This window comes from Amblyomma americanum, chromosome 7 (assembly GCF_052857255.1).
Source record: "Amblyomma americanum isolate KBUSLIRL-KWMA chromosome 7, ASM5285725v1, whole genome shotgun sequence".
NCBI lineage: Eukaryota > Metazoa > Arthropoda > Arachnida > Ixodida > Ixodidae > Amblyomma > Amblyomma americanum.
Genome location: NC_135503.1, coordinates 127,782,294 through 127,800,025, shown reverse-complemented (window position 1 = coordinate 127,800,025; position 17,732 = coordinate 127,782,294). Strand labels below are relative to the sequence as shown.

Genomic DNA, 17,732 nt, shown 5'->3' with positions numbered 1-17,732 from the left:
TGGAATAGGGACCCGCCGCGGTGGCTCAGTGGTTAGGGCGCTCGGCTACTGCCCCGGAGTACCCGGGTACGAAACCGCGCCGGCCACGTTTCGATGCAGGCGAAACGCTAAGGCGCCCGTGTGCTGTGCGATGTGAGCGGACGTTAAAGATCCCCAGGTGGTCGAAATTTTTCCGGAGCGCTCCACTACAGCACCTCTTTCTTCCTTTCTTCTTTCACTCCCTCCTTTATCCCTTCCCTTACGGCGCGGTTCAGGTGTCCGCCGATATGTGAGAGAGATACTGCGTCATTTCCTTTCCCCAAAAAACAAATTAGACCAATTAAAAAAATTGGAATTGGGAATTTTGGGTATGAGGGAAATTTTAACTTATGGCACGAGAAACATCACTGGTCAAGCTCGCCAGAATACTGTCTTTGGACCAGAGCGAAAGCTCGGTGTTCCTATCACCGGTTAAAAAAAGGAACAAGCAGCCATATGCCCCACAGTATTCTTTGTGACCTTTCTGAGTGCCCTGTACTATAGTCTGCATGCCTTCAGAAACATGCAACGTCGTCTTAAGACCCATCTTTAGTTAAATGTAAACGTGCCAGAGTCGATAATTAAGGACAATTAATTCGTGACAAATTAATGAAAAGCGAATGATTTGGGAGTGATATCACCGCTGATAACCGGACGCTGAATCACGCATAGAAACGAAATTCGAAGGTTGCTGCCGATTGCTGCACGGTCATTCGAAAGGTGAACTGCGTGGCAGCACAGTGAAATCGGAGATCATACCCTTTGCTCTCCATTGACACTGAAGCTGCAGAGCTCCTTAGAGGTAATAAAAAGTAAAAAGAAACATGAGCGTTATAATGCACGCGTGCTGTGACGAAGCGATATACTTAAAAATGGTCGAACCAGGAACGAGCAAACGACGTGCTGTTCACAATGGCTCAAGTTGCGAGTGGATTAGACGCCTCAGCAAGCAGCGCCCAAGCAGATTGGAAATTAATGGTATCACCTTGGTCCTTTGTAGGACCAGCCTTTGCCAATACATTTCCAATATTGGGCTGATTACCACTGCTGCTTTCGCTACAGAAGTATAGCCTTCACAATGTCGGGAGCCCGGCTACGCGATTCGAGAAAAAATAAGCTGTGGCTTATCTCTTCTATGCCAGCATATACGTAGCGTGAGCTACGCTGAGCCGCTGAGCATAAATTGCCGCTGAACAGCAATTTAATTCGCTCTCCTTCCCCATGGCTATATTACGCTGGCAAACGCCCCGCTATATGTATACCCCCACTGATACCTCTGCGTATGCGCACAAAATGAGAGGCGCTATCAAGCGGCTCCGGCGCAGCGTCAGACTTGGCTACTGCGCAATGGGAGGCGCACAGCTGGGCACGCGCCGGCGCCAGTGCGTCTGCCGCGGCTATGACGTCACACCTCTGGAATGCGCAGACCGGCGAAGCGCGCGTGGCGGCGGCGGCGGCTCCGGCGCGCCAGCTGTGCGCCGTGTGACGCCACTGCTCCTCGCGCATGCGCAGCACGGCTCTCCAGGAGCCACGCGAACTGCTCAACCTCGGCCAGTGTAGCTCACGCTACAAAAAAGGATAACGACTCTGCTGGTGTGAAGACACCGTGTTGTCGGTCGTAGCGATCCAAGAATTTTCCAACAGTGCTGCAGTGAACAGAAATACAGCTCGGCAGTTTCAGGTCAAGCAAAAGCACTCATCAGACGTAAGTGTGAACTGGGTGTTTTTTCATGTATATTCACCCTGCAGACGCCATAGGGCTCAGCGCAGGTCCATTGCGTTGTGGTATTTTTAATACTTGCAATCGGCATCAGAACCTCATTTCCCGGAATGAGCGGTTGGTGGAGCTGCTTGCTCCCGAGCCTGTAAAAAAATAAGCGAGCATCAATGTACTGCCGTTCAGCTGCTGTGCAGCGCCCGTAAGTACGGGCGTGCGAACAGCACTTCCTCCTAACCGAATCGAATAGCATTACTGCAGCTTTCCTTCCGGATCGAGTAGGAATAGCTTAGTAAAATAACGAAATTGGCTACGAATCGAGTAGTGAGAGAACCGAATCAATTACGAATCGAATATGTCTACGAATATTCGTTGCTTGTGCCAATATTCGATGAGCAATCGTGACAAACAGCGAAGCGCTCATTTCGCGGTTTTAGCTTTATTATTAAAATATGCAACACTGATCTCCATTTAGGGGGTTGCAACACAGTGGATTAACTTTATCATTGACATCTAATGCCCATAAGAAAAGTACGTTTTGCTGTTGATAACAAAAGATAATAGCAAAAGGGTATTTGTCTGGGCTAGTCGGTACATTTCGCAGGAAAAGGTACAGCGCAAAAAAGACAGGAATAAAGGAGCGGATGGACACAGCGCCTGTATACGTCCACTCCTTTATACCTGTCTTAATTGCGCTGTACCTTTCCAGCGAAGATAATAGACTAGCACCACTTCTCAGTGCATGAGACGCGCGATAGTACTATCAGGCAAGGCCTCCGAAGTCAGGCATAAGGTCCGGGTTTGCTCAAGGCCTGCCTGAGCCCTATACCTCGTCTTCTAATCTCTCAGGCCACGTATGAGGATCAAGAACACAGCCACGCAAATGGGCCCCGCGCTGAACCCGCCATCCCGTACATGACGATCGCGGCAGCATGATACGCGGCGTGTATGGTCCCTGTTCTTGGAATAGTCGTGGAAAAAATACGGTAGGCCTTATTCTAATGGAAATGTACAGCGCAAATACAGACAAGGACACAAGAAAGAATGACATGGAACACACGAGCGCTGACTTGCAACAGGTTTATTTCGAAATTCGAACCAGTATTTATAGCAAAACCAGGCAACCATCACGCATGCGCAGTAGGAGTCAAATGTTGTCTCAAATATAACAGCTCTTTGTTAGTTAGAGCAATAGATGACTTGGCCACGCAGGACTCACCCAACCAGTCTATCAATTCAGCCTCTACTATCTCTCGAGTTAGTTGGCAACGGTGTTTTGCAATCACAGAACAATCTTTCTACACAGGCCGACACACAAAATCTTCATCAGAATCGCTGTCATCATTACCGTTCTTACATTTTCTGCAGTGAGCGTCCAGGAACCCTCCTCGCCGTTCAGACACATTATTGCAGTGTTCTCGGAGGCGGTCATTCAAACATCTACCGCTTTGCCCTACATAACTCTTTCCAGATTTCAAAGGGATGCTGTAGACGATGGACTGCGTACATTCAACGAACTTAGTTCGGTGCTTCTTTTTGCAGTTCTGATTTTTTTAATCAGTGGGCCTGGACAGTCTGCACAATTTTTGTAGCTTATCGGGTGCAGAGAAAAGAACTTTTACGTTCCCCCGTTCACCGATCTTTTTAAGGCGATGGGACAGGCCATGAATGTACGGGATCACAGCAATCCGTTTTGTTGAAGGCAGTAGTGACGTACGAGGCTCTGTTGAGCACAGGCGCTTAAGGAGGGTTTCCGCGACACTGATCAAAACATGAGTGGGATACCCCGCTGCTCTGAGACGAAGGATCTGTTCACTGAAGCTAGCAGCCATTAGCTCAGGACTAGATTTACAGTGTACAGATCCTTCGTATCAGAGCAGCGGGGTATCCCACTCATGTTTTGATCAGTGTCGCGGAAACCCTCCTTAAGCGCCTGTGCTCAACAGAGCCTCGTACGTCACTACTGCCTTCAACAAAACGGATTGCTGTGATCCCGTACATTCATGGCCTGTCCCATCGCCTTAAAAAGATCGGTGAACGGGGGAACGTAAAAGTTCTTTTCTCTGCACCCGATAAGCTACAAAAATTGTGCAGACTGTCCAGGCCCACTGATTCAAAAAATCAGAACTGCAAAAAGAAGCACCGAACTAAGTTCGTTGAATGTACGCAGTCCATCGTCTACAGCATCCCTTTGAAATGTGGAAAGAGTTATGTAGGGCAAAGCGGTAGATGTTTGAATGGCCGCCTCCGAGAACACTGCAATAATGTGTCTGAACGGCGAGGAGGGTTCCTGGACGCTCACTGCAGAAAATGTAAGAACGGTAATGATGACAGCGATTCTGATGAAGATTTTGTGTGTCGGCCTGTGTACAAAGATTGTTCTGTGATTGCCAAACACCGTTGCAACTAACTCGAGAGATAGTAGAGGCTGAATTGATAGTTGGGTGAGTCCTGCGTGGCCAAGTCATCTATTGCTCTAACTAACAAAGAGCTGTTATATGTGAGACAACATTTGACTCCTACAGCGCATGCGTGATGATTGCCTGGTTTTGCTATAAATACTGGTCCGAATTTCGAAATAAACCTGTTGCAAGTCAGCGCTCGTGTGTTCCATGTCATTCTTTCTTGTGTCCTTGTCTGTATTTGCGCTGTACATTTCCATTATGAATCACCAACATGCCCAGTCTGCCACCTTAGTGAACCTTATTCTAACTTCGCGACATTTATTTTAGAGGTATCTAAAAACTTTAGGACGTATTCGATTTGTTTCAAATAATTCTGAACATACACTATTTGATTCGTTCGAATAATAGAATAGGAGGATATTTGATTCGGTACTCGAAATTTTCAAATATTCACACACCCTATCCATCAGACATTTCCGTTTGCACTTCTGCACAAAAGACACCTGATTTAGACAGCAGTGCTGAAGCTAATAGCACTACGCGGGTGTGATGTTGGTAATGCGCTATTGTCACACGCTAGATCTCTCTGGATGGTTCAAAATTGAAAGCTTCTATTTGGTGTGCTTCGCGCATCTTTTGTGGCCTTCCTGATCTGTGCACCCCTCTCCCCCGAGATCATAATACATCCAATAGTGCTTCGAGTCTTCTGTTGAACAAAAGCACTTTTTTATCCGGATAATGCAAACATACGCAAAATTCGTCGCTAGCATCGCAGGGAAGAAATTCATCGGAAAAACCACATAGACCACGGTGCTGCGCTGTGCCGCAAGCGTTTCAAGCATTATTGAAGGCACATATAATTGGTTTGGGGGGGGGGGGGAAATGGCGCAGTATCTGTCTCATATATCGGTGGACACCTGAACCGCGCCGTAAGAGAAGGGATAAAGGAGGGAGTGAAAGAAGAAAGGAAGAATTAGAGGGGCCGTAGTGGAGGGCTTCGGAATAATTTCGACCACCTGGGGATCTTTAACGTGCCCTGACATCGCGCAGCAAACGGGCGCCTTAGCGTCTTCCCTCCATAAAAACGCGGCCGCCGCGGTCGGGTTGGAACCGGGAGCTCCGGATCAGTAGCCGAGCGCTCCAACCACTGAGCTACCGCGGCAGTGCTTCGTGTATTGGTTTCTTTACCTCGTCCTCGTCCTTTTTCCTAGTTTCTAACCTTCCAAAATTCTAAAGACAACGTTGTATTACGATGTTGTTAAAATAACTGAACCTTAACCTCAACCATTACATGAAATTCATGCTAACCAAGAATACTGCCATCGAAAAAAAAACATCATGGAATCCATGGCACGCCTTGTTCGGAATGAGACATGTCATATTCCATTCACATTATTGTATTATGCCATCATCGCCCTCAATTCTCATTCTGCCTCTATTTTTCCTACCCTTTCCTCCCGCATGTAGTAGCACGCCAGGGTCATGCTTCCGGTGGCCGACCTCTCCGCCTTTCCTCTAACTGACTTTACTTTCTCTCACTCGCTTCGTCAGAGCTGGAGTTATAGGAAGGAGGAAAAACTGAAACACGATTTTACTTACTAATGATCCGGAGTTCCCGGGTTCGAACCCGACCGCGGCGGCTGCGTTTTTATGGAGGAAAAACGCTAAGGCGCCCGTGTGCTGTGCGATGTTGGTGCACGTTAAAGATCCCCAGGTGGTCGAAATTATTCCGGAGCCCTCCACTACGGCACCTCTCTCCCTTTCTTCTTTCACTCTCTCCTTTATCCCTTTCCTTAAGGCGCGGTTCAGGTGTCCAACGATATATGAGAGATACTGCGCCATTTCCTTTCCCCAAAAAACCAATTATTATTATTATTATTACTTACGGTAAACGCGCTTGCTTGCTCTCCGTCGAGTCGAGCGACGCTTCCGCTTCTTATGTGGGAGATGCCTTCGACGGTGTATGGGCTTCAGAGAACGGGTGACGGTCCTGCCCTCACTGTCCGAGGTCCCCGTTCCAATCAATTCACCAGTGTACTGGCCACCGATATCGGAAGTGTGTTGGTGGTCGTCTTCCTCATTGTCGACCGTCCGATACTGCAGGCTAGTCGTTGTAACATCAATGTCATCCAGAGTCGTGGAAGTGCGCTTTCCTTTTGTCGGCCTCCCAGTTCTAGCCGTTATTTTCGGCACTTGCTTCTTGGTACGCTTCTGCTTGCTCGCATCTGCTGATGGCTTCAGGCCTCCGAACTTGGCAAAATGTTTACCTGCATCTCCTCTGTCCACTGCTTCAATATTACTGTCGTGCAGTTCATCCTGAACTAATCCAGTTGCCCAGATAGCGAGAGTGATGAACACGCACAAGACCAACACAAAGACCAAGAGCGGCATACAGTCAAGACCCTTGGAAGGCAGTCCCTCAGCAAGGGACGTGCTGGAAGACTCTCGCTCTGCGACACCGATGGCCATTGATGTTGTCAAGGGCACTGCAGGAGATTGCGTGGCCAATGACACCAAGTGGGGGCAGGAATAATGGGCTTCGAACGGCGCACGCTGGGGTGAGATGAGCTCAGCAGTAGAAGAGAGGCAGAACTCAGTCACCACTGGCGGCTCCGTATAGTAGCGATGCCCACGGGCGGTGCTGAGAAACCCATCGGAGTAAATCGCCTCGTTCTCACCTCGGCGGAAATTTTCGTAGTTGGTCATAGCCTGAAATGCACCGAAGCATGCAGCAACAGGGGCCCTTGAATCTTTTTCTTTGTCAAAGTGTACAACGCCATCTTGCAGATCAACTCTGTTTTCTTCGACGATGGTAGTATTGCAGTAGATTTGATATTTTAACGGTATGTAGTCGAGACATTTAATAATGAAGACGAGGGTATACATAGATAGCTTATTGTCAACAGTTATCATATTGTGAAATACTGTCAGCGCACTTGCCGGTTTCCGGGCCCAACTGTTGTTGTTATCCTGATACAATGGCACTTGCCCACATAGGGGGATTGGCCAAGAATTGGGGGACACGAAGAGTTTTTCAAGTAAATATTTCTTGGACGAAAATAAAATGAATGCTAAGGAATGCGAATGCTCAACTGACATACAAAATAAAACGACTGCTAGGGCCCAACTGACATACGAAGCAAAGAGGAAGAAACACCATTATCGCGCCGATGCACCCTGAGGACGTCATCATCATCAACGGAACTGAGAGAAAGAGAAAGCTTTATAAGCTTTTTAAATGTTCGACAAGTCAGGTGGGCGAGCTGCTTAGTTATTAACCCGGTGGCTTGCAATGTTGCCTGGACCCACCGGATGGTCCTCCAGACCATTGCTGCAATATAGCATCACGCAGGAATGACACAACAAGAAGGAACGATTTATTCAGGCAGCCCCTTTTATAGCCCGCCGGTGAGGTGACGTTGTGATCACGTGGTCAAGCCAAGGTTTGCCGACGACGCATCATCTCTCCCCCCTTAAAGAGGAAAGCGTACAGGTGGCCGTCGCTGTCTGGTTGATCTTCGCAAACCAGGCGGGCCAGTTTCCGTCCCGGATGCTTCTGGGCTATCTTGCGACGTGGTCGGAGCGTCGTCCGCAGGTTCCCGCTTGCCAACTTCTCCAGGGGCTCTGTCTTCTGATTCAGTCCGACGTCTCAGTTGGTCCAAGTGCCGCCGCTGAAGACCTTGCTCCGAGTCAACGGAGACCATCCTGGAGCCCTGTTGACCATGCACTACTCCTGGAATCCACCTGCGACCTGCTCCGAAACTGCGCATCCAGACCGGTTCTCCCACATCCAATTTAGTCGCACCTACTCTTCGCTGGCTTTCTGCCGACTTCTCACCGGGCGTGATGCAATCCATCTTTGTTCTTATCTGGTAGCCGAATAAGTGTTCCGCGGGCGACTTGCCATGCTTAACAGGCGTTCGGCGATATCGGAACAAAAACCGAGCTATACGCATTTCCAGGTCTTTTCCAGGGTTTTTCTTTAGCCCTTCCTTGAGCGTGCGCACAGCTCTTTCGGCTAAACCATTCGATTGTGGGTGATAAGGGGCTGTTGTGAGTTGCTTTACGTTGTTTCGTGCCAGAAACTCGCGAAAAACGGCGCCCACAAATTGTGGACCGTTATCTGAAACGAAGGTTTTTGGAAGGCCGAAGCGTGCAAATATTGACCGTAATGCGTCCACCGTTGTTTGCGATGTGGCAATTTTCATTGGAATTGCTTCTATCCATTTTGTTTCAGAGTCCACGACGACCAATAATATATGTCCGTCCATTGGGCCTGCGAAATCTGCGTGTAGTCGGCTCCAACTTTCCCCGGTTGCTGGCCACGCCAAAGGTATCTGTGCCGGTGGCATCGCAGCGGCCTGTGCACAAATACAGCATGATTTCACCAATCGCTCTATGTCAGAATCCAGACCCGGGTACCAAAACAGCGTTCTCGCCGTGCTTTTCATGGACGTCATACCAGGGTGCGTCTCATGGAGCAGCCCCAACAAACGCTTTGCCGCCGCCATAGGTAGAACAATGCGATGTCCCCAGTACACCAAATTGTGGCTCACGGTTAGCTCTGTTCTTCTGTTGAAGTACGCCCGGAGATGCTCAAGATCCTGCGGTAGATACGGAGGCCATCCGTCGGCAATCCACCTTTTGACCTGTTGAAGAGTGGCGTCTCGGTTTGTCATTTGTTCAACCTCCCGGGCGCCGACCGCCGTTTCCTCAAGACACTGGGCATACAAAATGTACTCGTCGGGAGCGACATCCCGCGGCTCCGTAACCGGCAATGGCAAGCGACTGAGGGCGTCTGCATTGGAATTCTCGCTGCCCTTGCGGTACTGCAATGTGTAGCTGTAGTTGCCAAGGAACAAGGCCCAGCGCTGGATTCTCGCAGCCGCCATCGGTGGTATTGGTTTGCCTGGATTGAATAAACCAGTAAGAGGCTTGTGGTCGGTTACTAACACGAACCGATGTCCATACAAGTAGTCCTTGAACCGTGCGACGCCGAACACCAGTGCTAGTGCTTCTTTTTCTAACTGAGAGTAGTTACGCTCTGCCTTTGTGAGTGTCCTGGACCGGAATCCGATGGGGTAGTCAACACCGTTCACACGGTGGGACAAAACGGCCCCAATGCCTACTGATGACGCATCGCACTCAAGCCGCAGTGGCTTATCCGGGTCGTAATGAGCAAGGAACTTGGAAGCCACAATTGCCTGCCTAACTTTCTGAACAGCTTTTTCTTGTTCCTTGTTCCACTCCCACTTGGCCCCTTTAGCTAGGAGGGCGTACAGCGGAGCCAGCACAGTGGCCAGATTGGGCAAGAACTTGCCGTAATAATTTACAAGTCCGAGAAAAGCTTTCAACTCACTCACTGTCAGGGCTGCCTCCCACTGCTCGTACGATGTCTGCGATGCTGTTAGGTGGGATCGTTTGCTTAGGCAACTCCACGAAATATGAGATAGCCTGGTCTTACCGCCGCACCAGGCACAGGAGGGGTGGCATCTAGAAGGGTGGACGAGCCTGTACAAGTGTAGGTTAGGGAATTTGTCTGCATTTGCCTCCAAAATGTGGCTTTTTATGTGGTGAGTTTAATATGGGGAGGGGATACTTCCTTCGGCTCAGTCTTAGGATTTCCAGCCATGCAGCACAGTTTGGTGGTAGCTTGATGAGGTACAGGCAAGGATCCGCTCGGTTTGTTAGCTCTTGAGCGAGATCGTTTTCCGCCTCATTGTCTTTAAGCTCTCTAAAGACCGGGGTCCACGTAATACTACGGGGTTGGCGTAAATGGGGCGAAAGGCTCGACAGTGTGAGCAGGGTCGCCGTTGTGTTTGGAACTTGTCCTGTAGTACAATAGCGACAGCCTCGTGTCAAAAAACTCTGCGCGCATTTGGAAACCCGGCGCGGCGCGGAATCTCGCCTGCGAGCGCCGTAGACAATTCGAGAACTTTGGAGAAAATTTCACCCATTGTCGATGGGGAGCGCGTAACCTCATGTGTGTTTAGTGATGCCCTTTCCACTTCACTCGTGGGCGGCAGCGCCTTGTCGGAAAGAAGGGAGTCGAGCTTCCTGGAGCCCTCAATCCTCGCCGGACCGACGGTCAGTGGGGACGGGGGCATCTGTTACAGCCAGCGTCGTCGCTACGGCGGACACGGTTCTTGTAACGCGCGTTTGTTCTATCTTTCCTATCACATCTTTCAACTCTCCTCTGTCTGCACGTGGCAGCGATTGTGGCTCAGCTCGAGCCAGTGGACAGGCCCGTGCACTTTCCTTATCACTCTTCCTTCCTTCCAACAACAACAACGGCGGTCAGCCCGTGCCGTAGTTCAAACTTCGACGGAGCACTCCTGCACGACTCCCGGCTCAACGCCTCTGATGCCCAGCAATGGATCAGCTAGGGAGCGCGCGCCAGTCTTCTGGACGGGTACATCGTGATCCTCCCGTCGTCGGACTGACGCAAAGCCCGGTCAAAAAATTGCGTTTATGTTTTTCCTCTCTCGTGTGCAAGTGAATTTTGTTGCGAGATCTTCCTTGTACCGTAGCCTCTCCACAGTGTCACTCTGCGTGTGTTGCTTTGTTTTGTAGATCACTTTGTATGTCTTGTTACGAGTGATTAGAATTTTCTCTGTATCGTCTCTTTGCTATGTGAAGTTCGTCTTGTTTGTGAACCTTTGACTCCAACCCATTATCTGGCTTGCGACCGGCGAAAGATGGGTACCAAACGACCACCCACCTTTGTCACTTGGTAGCTGTTTATGGCTGAGCTTGCCACGCTGAGTCGAGGGCATCTGCTGAGCGACCGGTACCGCTACCCCCACACGCGCTAACGGTCCCTGGGAGTGTACGCAATAAGTGCGCATTGTTGGCAGCTTGTTTCGAATCAGTTATTATATGAGCTGATTTATTCGCAAGATCGCAATACCTTATGACGTTGGCGATGGCGGAGGCTGCCGTGGCAGGATTCTCAGCACGAAGTGCTGTTCTCTTCAGTGGTTGGTAGTTGTGGTCGAGTGCGACCGTGACGGAAATGTTGGGTTCAGGGTATGCCGCCACATAGACTGCTGCGTGATCTAACTCCAGGCGCCGGCGTAATAGAGCGACCCTAGCCGCCCTGAAGCGTTTGTGGATTTTTGGATGTCTGTTACTGGGGAGCGAGGCCGCCGGTATCTCTCGTCTTATGTTGGCAGGAAACGCAGTGTTTCGCAGTGCGTATAAAAAGCTTTCGGCCTTTCTTCCAACACACGGACCGAATGCCTAATGAAATTTGGAGTCCGCAATGCTGTCGAAGAGCTCAAGAGAAGCGGTCCTAGCATCGCAGAAGGCTAGGCTCGACTCCAGCAGACCACCGCCGGAAGAGCCGCTCTTGAAGGCGTCGGTGCACCAGTCGATCTACGAGAGCTCCCATGAAACAGATTGGAACTGAGCTTCAAAGCCAGGGCTTTTTCACTTCAAAAAGAAAAGACAAACTGTTTTTCGTTTAAGCCTGCTATGAGCAACCATTTTCCCACCAACTCATTAATTATATTTACGTTTCCGCAGTGCGACGTCGATTCTAAACAGACTCCTGACACTGGCTTGGTGTCCTCTCAGGTGATAGCTCTGTATTTGTGAAAGAGTATATATTGTGAGCACTCTTCATGCAACGAAGGGTGATGGACAATCACAGGTGTGAAAGAACTTCACCGAAAGTACTCACACAAAAAGGAGAATGGTCGGGAACAGGAACAAGAGGCTGAATCTGTGCCTGAGGTTTTTGCACTGCTAGGAGGCTAAGGAGGAAAGAAGTGATGACATAGCCAAGAAAAACGCCTCCAGATAAAGTAAAAAATCGGCATCTGTGCCGTCTTTTCTCTTTCTTTTCCCTGTCCGGTGTGTTCTAAGCGCTTTCAACCGCAATGTATCAGCACCAACTAGCCCGACCGCTTCTGCTGTAAGCACTGACCAGCTGCTCTTTCCGTTCATGCGCCTGGTGTCGCCGATTACCGGCAGCTGTCGGCGGCAGTGGCTCTCGAAGCGCGCGGTCACGCGCTCCGAATTTCCCTCCAGGTGTGAAACAGCCGGTAGTTAAGCAACGCATGAAAAAATGTGCTGCTTTCAGCGCATTAGACAGACTCTCAGCGGCCGCAGGACGGACACAGCCGCAACCATGGGCATTGTATGCATCCATTGAGCCGAAATTCTTAGCATCTTAACCCCGAAGGGAATGAGCCTTTTTCAAGTAATGTCCTGCGTATTAGTGTGACCTTTTCCCCTCTATTTTCGCAAGAATTGCGCCGCAGAATGCCTGGCGATTTCACTGCGCAGTGTTCTTCAACATAAGGCATTTTCTCGAACAATAAATGACTGCAGAACTAATTTTGTGGAGTGCTATAGCATCTCCTATGCCCACGAATATGCACACGTGGTGCCCGCACGCACCGGCCACCATACGTTGTCTCATCCTCTAGCGTCCTTGGTTTGGGGATGAAGCGGATCACACCCCCCCCCCCCCCCCAAATCTCTAGTAAAACAATAATAGATGATCAATGTGATTGATGCGGCAGAGCATGCGCTAGCATTAGTGTTCCCGCCGGACTTTGGAGCCGCTGACGGGTTCTGAGTGGGCGGCGTGATTTAGTCCGTCCATCATCGTATGACAGCCGTGTTCCCGCTGAACTCTCCCAATCCACTCCAGCAATCACCGCTCACCTCTTTCATTTCATTTCTCCATTCTGCCTGCTATCCTTTATTTCCGCTGCCCCAGCTCAGGTGCTTCCGTATCGATGGCAGATGCCGGGGCTAGCAAAAATCTTTTCCATCGTTTTTTATTAGTATTTAAAAAAAATATTACTTGCTACTACTCTTACCTACCCGCCACCCATCACCTCCCTCCCTCTCTTCGTCTTCCCTCTCCCACCTTTTTCTCCTTCCTGTCCCCTGCAAGTGCAAGGGGATTTTTCTCTCTCCTCCACCCGCTACATGTCGCCTCCCTGTTCCTCTTCTCTCACCTCTCCTCTGTAAGTGCAGAGGAGATTTTAGCGCGATAGCGTTAAAGGCCCCGTTCGCCTGCATTGGCGTGGTCACCATCGGCGTTGTGAGCGAAAAATCACGAACATGACTCTGGCAGGTGGTGCCCTGAGAGCAACCTAGGAGGCAGGTGGCCCGCCTAGGTCACGCGACTTTGCGGCGTCATCACAACCTGCCCACCGGATAGTAAGCAAACTCCCCACCATAGCAGCTGGCAGTTAAAGTAATGAGTGGTCGCTCGAGAAGAGCAACCTGGGCCGCGCAGGGCCCACCACTGCATGGAGTGCCTGCCATCGCAGGGTTGTGGCGCACCGCGTTACCGCCGCACCACTGCTACAGGAGGGGTATGAGGACTCCCAGGGATCTATGAAAGGACCTTATGCCTAAATGGGAATTGGCCCATCACACTATCGTGTCGTACCCTTAAGGCGGAACTTGTGTTTCCTTCAATTTTTTCTCTCTCCACTTTGCCACGTGCCAACGGAAGCTACCGACTGGCAGGACAGGTTCTATTTATTTATTTATTTTACTCAAGAATCACCCCGCATTGCCAGCATGTGTCATAGCAGGGGAGTTACAGATTGGAAAAAAAAACACATAATCGTTTACAGAGCACACCAGCATTTCCGAAAGCCGGTTCCATTGTTGAACAGTTTTAACAAAAAATAGATTCACGATCAAGTTCGTCCTTGCACTCTGCTCTCGTATTTCACAAGAGTGGACATGTCGTTTAGAAACGTAAAAGGGCTTTCTAAAATTAATTCCGAAATTATTCCCGCTTTTCCATGAAGTAAAAGGAACCACAACTTTATCCTTTCTCTGGGAAGCAAGATTTTCCCACTACATTTCATTTTTTTTAATGTGTACAACTATCTCCTCGCCCGTACGTGCCCAAGCCGAATCTTGCTGCGTCAATTTTCTCCAATTTCTCAATTAATATTTACTGTGCAGGGTGCCATGCAATACAGGCTGCTGCTGCTGCTGTTGACAGTACCAAAGAAAGGGAAAGTGCACGGTCCTGCCTACTGGCTCAAGCCGAACCAAGCTCGCTGCCACGTGCTGAAAGTAGGAGAGTTAAAGGATAGGAGAGCAAAGAGAGAAAGAAAAGGCGCGCGCTATTATGCCCCGGGCCGATCCCGGAGGCAGTGCAATACCGGCCCGACCCGTGGCAGAGTCCTTCAAGCTAACCACTCCGCAATATTCTAAAAATTAGTTTAATATCTTGAGTAAAAGGACCCGCAGCAGATATTAAATCAGGTATCACAATACAGCAATACAGGCAATACAATACAGGCAATACAGGCATATTTCATGATGGGTCGAACTTGGAACAGAGATGTTGTTTTCTTGGTGTTTGGCTCCAACTTCATAGATTTCATTCAGAAATGAAAATGAATAATAATAATGACAATTGGTTCTTAGGGAAAGGAAATGGCGCAGTATCTGTCTCATATATCGTTGGTCACCTGAACCGCGCCGTAAGGGAAGGGATAAAGGAGAGAGTGAAAGAAGAAAGGAAGAGGTGCCGTAGTGGAGGACTCCAGAATAATTTCGACCACCTGGGGACCTTTAACGTGCAATGATACAGCACAGCACACGGGCGCCTTAGCGTTTTTCCTCCATAAAAACGCAGCCGCCGTGGTCGGGCTCGAACCCGTTAACTCCGGATCAGTAGTCGAGCGCCCTAACCACTGAGCCACCGCGGCGGGTGACCACGAAGAGTAGCAAGCCAGCGAATTTAAACAGCGGTTCAATTCTCTGTATTTGAAATAGTTTCTTTTTCTCTCTGTTTAAACTGCTACACACTCACATTCTTCTTCTTCTTCTTCACCCCAGGTATATGGCACATACCCACGCGGGGGGATTGGCCAAGGTGTAGTTGAATAAACAAAGAACTTTCCATAAAAGAGGACGACAAAATTGTAGCACCAATCGTGAATTTTGTAGCACCAATCGCATTGTGCCTTGCACGTCGTCGTCTTCATCAAAAGTCACAAAAAGAAAGAGAACACGCATACCTATCTCCCAAGGTCAGTGTAACCTCAATCGCGCATTAAGTAGCGGTAGTGAGAGAAAGATGTGCGCTGCTGATCGCGTTTGCGTTGACGTTTGAACGGAAACTTGGCACTGGAGCAATAGACGAGTGATGTGTATGACGGATGCGGTGCAGTGGAAACACTAGAACACCTGCTCCTTCGCTGTGCCGCGTTCGCCGATGCTCGTCGCGATATGCTTGCGGCCTATAGGGCGCAAGGCATACTACCAGACTCCATCAAGACGCTATTGTGGCCGCAGGGCAGTGCGCGCACTCGTGAGCGAACTTTGGTGAGCCTCTGTGCATTCCTCGAACACACGGGCTTGACGTCCCGTCTGTTCTCCGTCAGGTAATTACACGCAGTGACCGAACGCTCCGCGGGTTCTACCTTGAACGATTAATAACTGGACGCCCCACTCCAGTTGTAACCAACACAGTGCTGTGCGCGTGTGTGATTTAATTCCTCTAAAATGAACTAATCACGGGCACAACCTGGACACATTTCTTCTTGTGTAGTTTGTACATAATACTTCTTCCCCTATCCTCTCTTCCTGTCCCCTCACCTCTTTCATTTAATTTCTCCATTCTGCCTGCTATCCTTTATTTCCGCTGCCCCAGCTAAGGTGCTTCAGTATCGATGGCAGATGCCGGGGCTAGCAAAAAATGTTTTCCTTCCTTTTTACTATTATTTTTAATAAAATCACTACCACCGCCACCAATAGGCCGCCGGCGTTCAATGGGTTTATTGGCGTTGGCGTTGACAACGTTTTCCACTCCGTTGAATTTGAGGAAAGGAGAAACGCATAGCTGGCTCCCTGGATCAATGGACAACCTCAATCGCGGTTTTAGGTAGGTGGCGGCCCGCCGCGGTGGCTCAGTGGTTAGGGCGCTCGACTACTGATCCGGAGTTCCCGGGTTCGAACCCGACCGCGGCGGCTGCGTTTTTATGGAGGAAAAACGCTAAGGCGCCCGTGTGCTGTGCGATGTCAGTGCACGTTAAAGATCCCCAGGTAGTCGAAATTATTCCGGAGCCCTCCACTACGGCACCTATTCTTCCTTTCTTCTTTCACTCCCTCCTATATCCCTTCCCTTACGGCGCGGTTCAGGTGTCCAAAGATATATGAGACAGATACTGCGCCATTTCCTTTCCCCAAAAACCAATTATTATTATTATTATTAGGTGGCGGTGCTGCACACCTGCAAAAACCTCCTTTCGCACAATATTTCATACTTTGAAGTAGTAAACCTCCAGCCACTTTTTTTACATCATTCTTAGAAATATTTAAATGATCAAGCAATGTCTGGCACTAAGCAGCTCCTGTATTTCAGAAGAGGGCATTGCTTCATGTTTACTGCTGTCTCAATAAATGTTTACATATTAGTATGTAGAACGGGATATATAAACATGGAAAAAATTAATGCGGATTAGCCCAGCTAATCCAGGATATACAAAGTGAAAGCGAGAGCTAATCCAGGATATACAAAGCGAAAGCGAGATTGAGGTCTCCACTGACCCACGGAGCTGATGGTGCGCCTTTTCTTTAGTGAAAATGAACGGTTTTTGCAAAGTTGTCAACGCCAATGAACTCTATGAACGCCGTCAGCTCACTCGTTTTGTTTGATTTTTGAGGAAAGGAAATACACAGTAACCGTCTCACATATCTCGGTGGACACCCGAACCGCGCCGTAAAGGAATGAATAAAGGAGGGAAGGAAAGAGGACAGAGAAAATTGAACGTTTGATTTTGAGCAAAGGCGCGGCGCTGCGCGGCAGCGGATCACCTGTGGTTCGGTACTACTAGTGGCGCATGCGCAGTAGTGACTAGAGAGCGAGGGAGAGAGAAAATTGGCAGTGGCTTAGCTCGGCTATGCCAGGAAATACGTAGCGAAAGCTAAGGCATAGCATGGTTGGCCTTGGTTAATCTTGATTGCAAGTGCAGGTTAGTCTGGTTGTCTAGCTATGTTGTTGTCGCATATAGGACGACACAACTGTGGTTGCGGCGCACGCGAGCTCTTCTTTTGAATCCTCCGACACGTTATCAGCCATGCGACGCAGCTGGCGAAGCCAGCGCAGGCGAGCGCAACGACGAGGAACGCGGTGTAAAGGCGCGCTCACACTGGCGGGAAGCTTCCCGCGCCGGCACAGCGTCAACGTCGACGCTGCCTCGCAGCTCCTCGGAATGACGCTCACACTACGCGCGTTTTCTCGCTGCGGTTGTCTTGGAATGTGGAGAGAGGAGGCGCTGAGAGAGGACCCGAACGAGCAGAAAGAGAAGGGGATAGTCACGTGACACTAGAGAAGACTGGAAAGCGCACCCTGCTAGCTCCCCTCCCGTCGCCCTGGCAAAGCAGCCGCCGAGTGCCCCGGCCGGCCGGGGCCGGCCGGCCGGACGCGCGCAGCCTCCGCCGAAGGGGTCACTGAGCTGGGACCGACGTCACGGTTCACGGTCGGCGCCCATTGGCTGTACTTAATCACCGGCACGGGAAAAATAGGTACCGAACCCATCGCTCCGCGGGACGGGAGAGCAGGCTGTCCGCGGGAGAAAAACCGGCTTGGGCGGGAA

The 17,732-nt window shown here is 49.9% G+C and overlaps 1 protein-coding gene across 1 annotated transcript; it reads right to left on the bottom strand.

The window, feature by feature from the left end:
• Nucleotides 1-1,698: 1,698 nt before the first annotated feature.
• On the bottom strand, nt 1,699-6,901 carry LOC144097446 (uncharacterized). Its single transcript, XM_077630164.1, has 2 exons — nt 6,027-6,901; nt 1,699-1,881 (listed from the first exon to the last, which is right to left on the bottom strand). Exons 1-2 carry the CDS (start codon nt 6,844-6,846, stop codon nt 1,829-1,831), a joined length of 873 nt encoding a protein of 290 aa, XP_077486290.1. The 5' UTR covers nt 6,847-6,901; the 3' UTR covers nt 1,699-1,828.
• Between the last annotated feature and the right edge of the window lie 10,831 nt (nt 6,902-17,732).

Coding starts and splice junctions, on each gene's coding strand:
- LOC144097446 (XM_077630164.1), bottom strand. CDS start 6,846: ATGACCAACTACGAAAATTTCCGCCGAGGTGAGAACGAGGCGATTTAC. Junction 1,882..6,026: donor AGCAAGCAAGCGCGTTTACC/GTAAGTAATAAT, acceptor ATTTTTTTACAG/GCTCGGGAGCAAGCAGCTCC.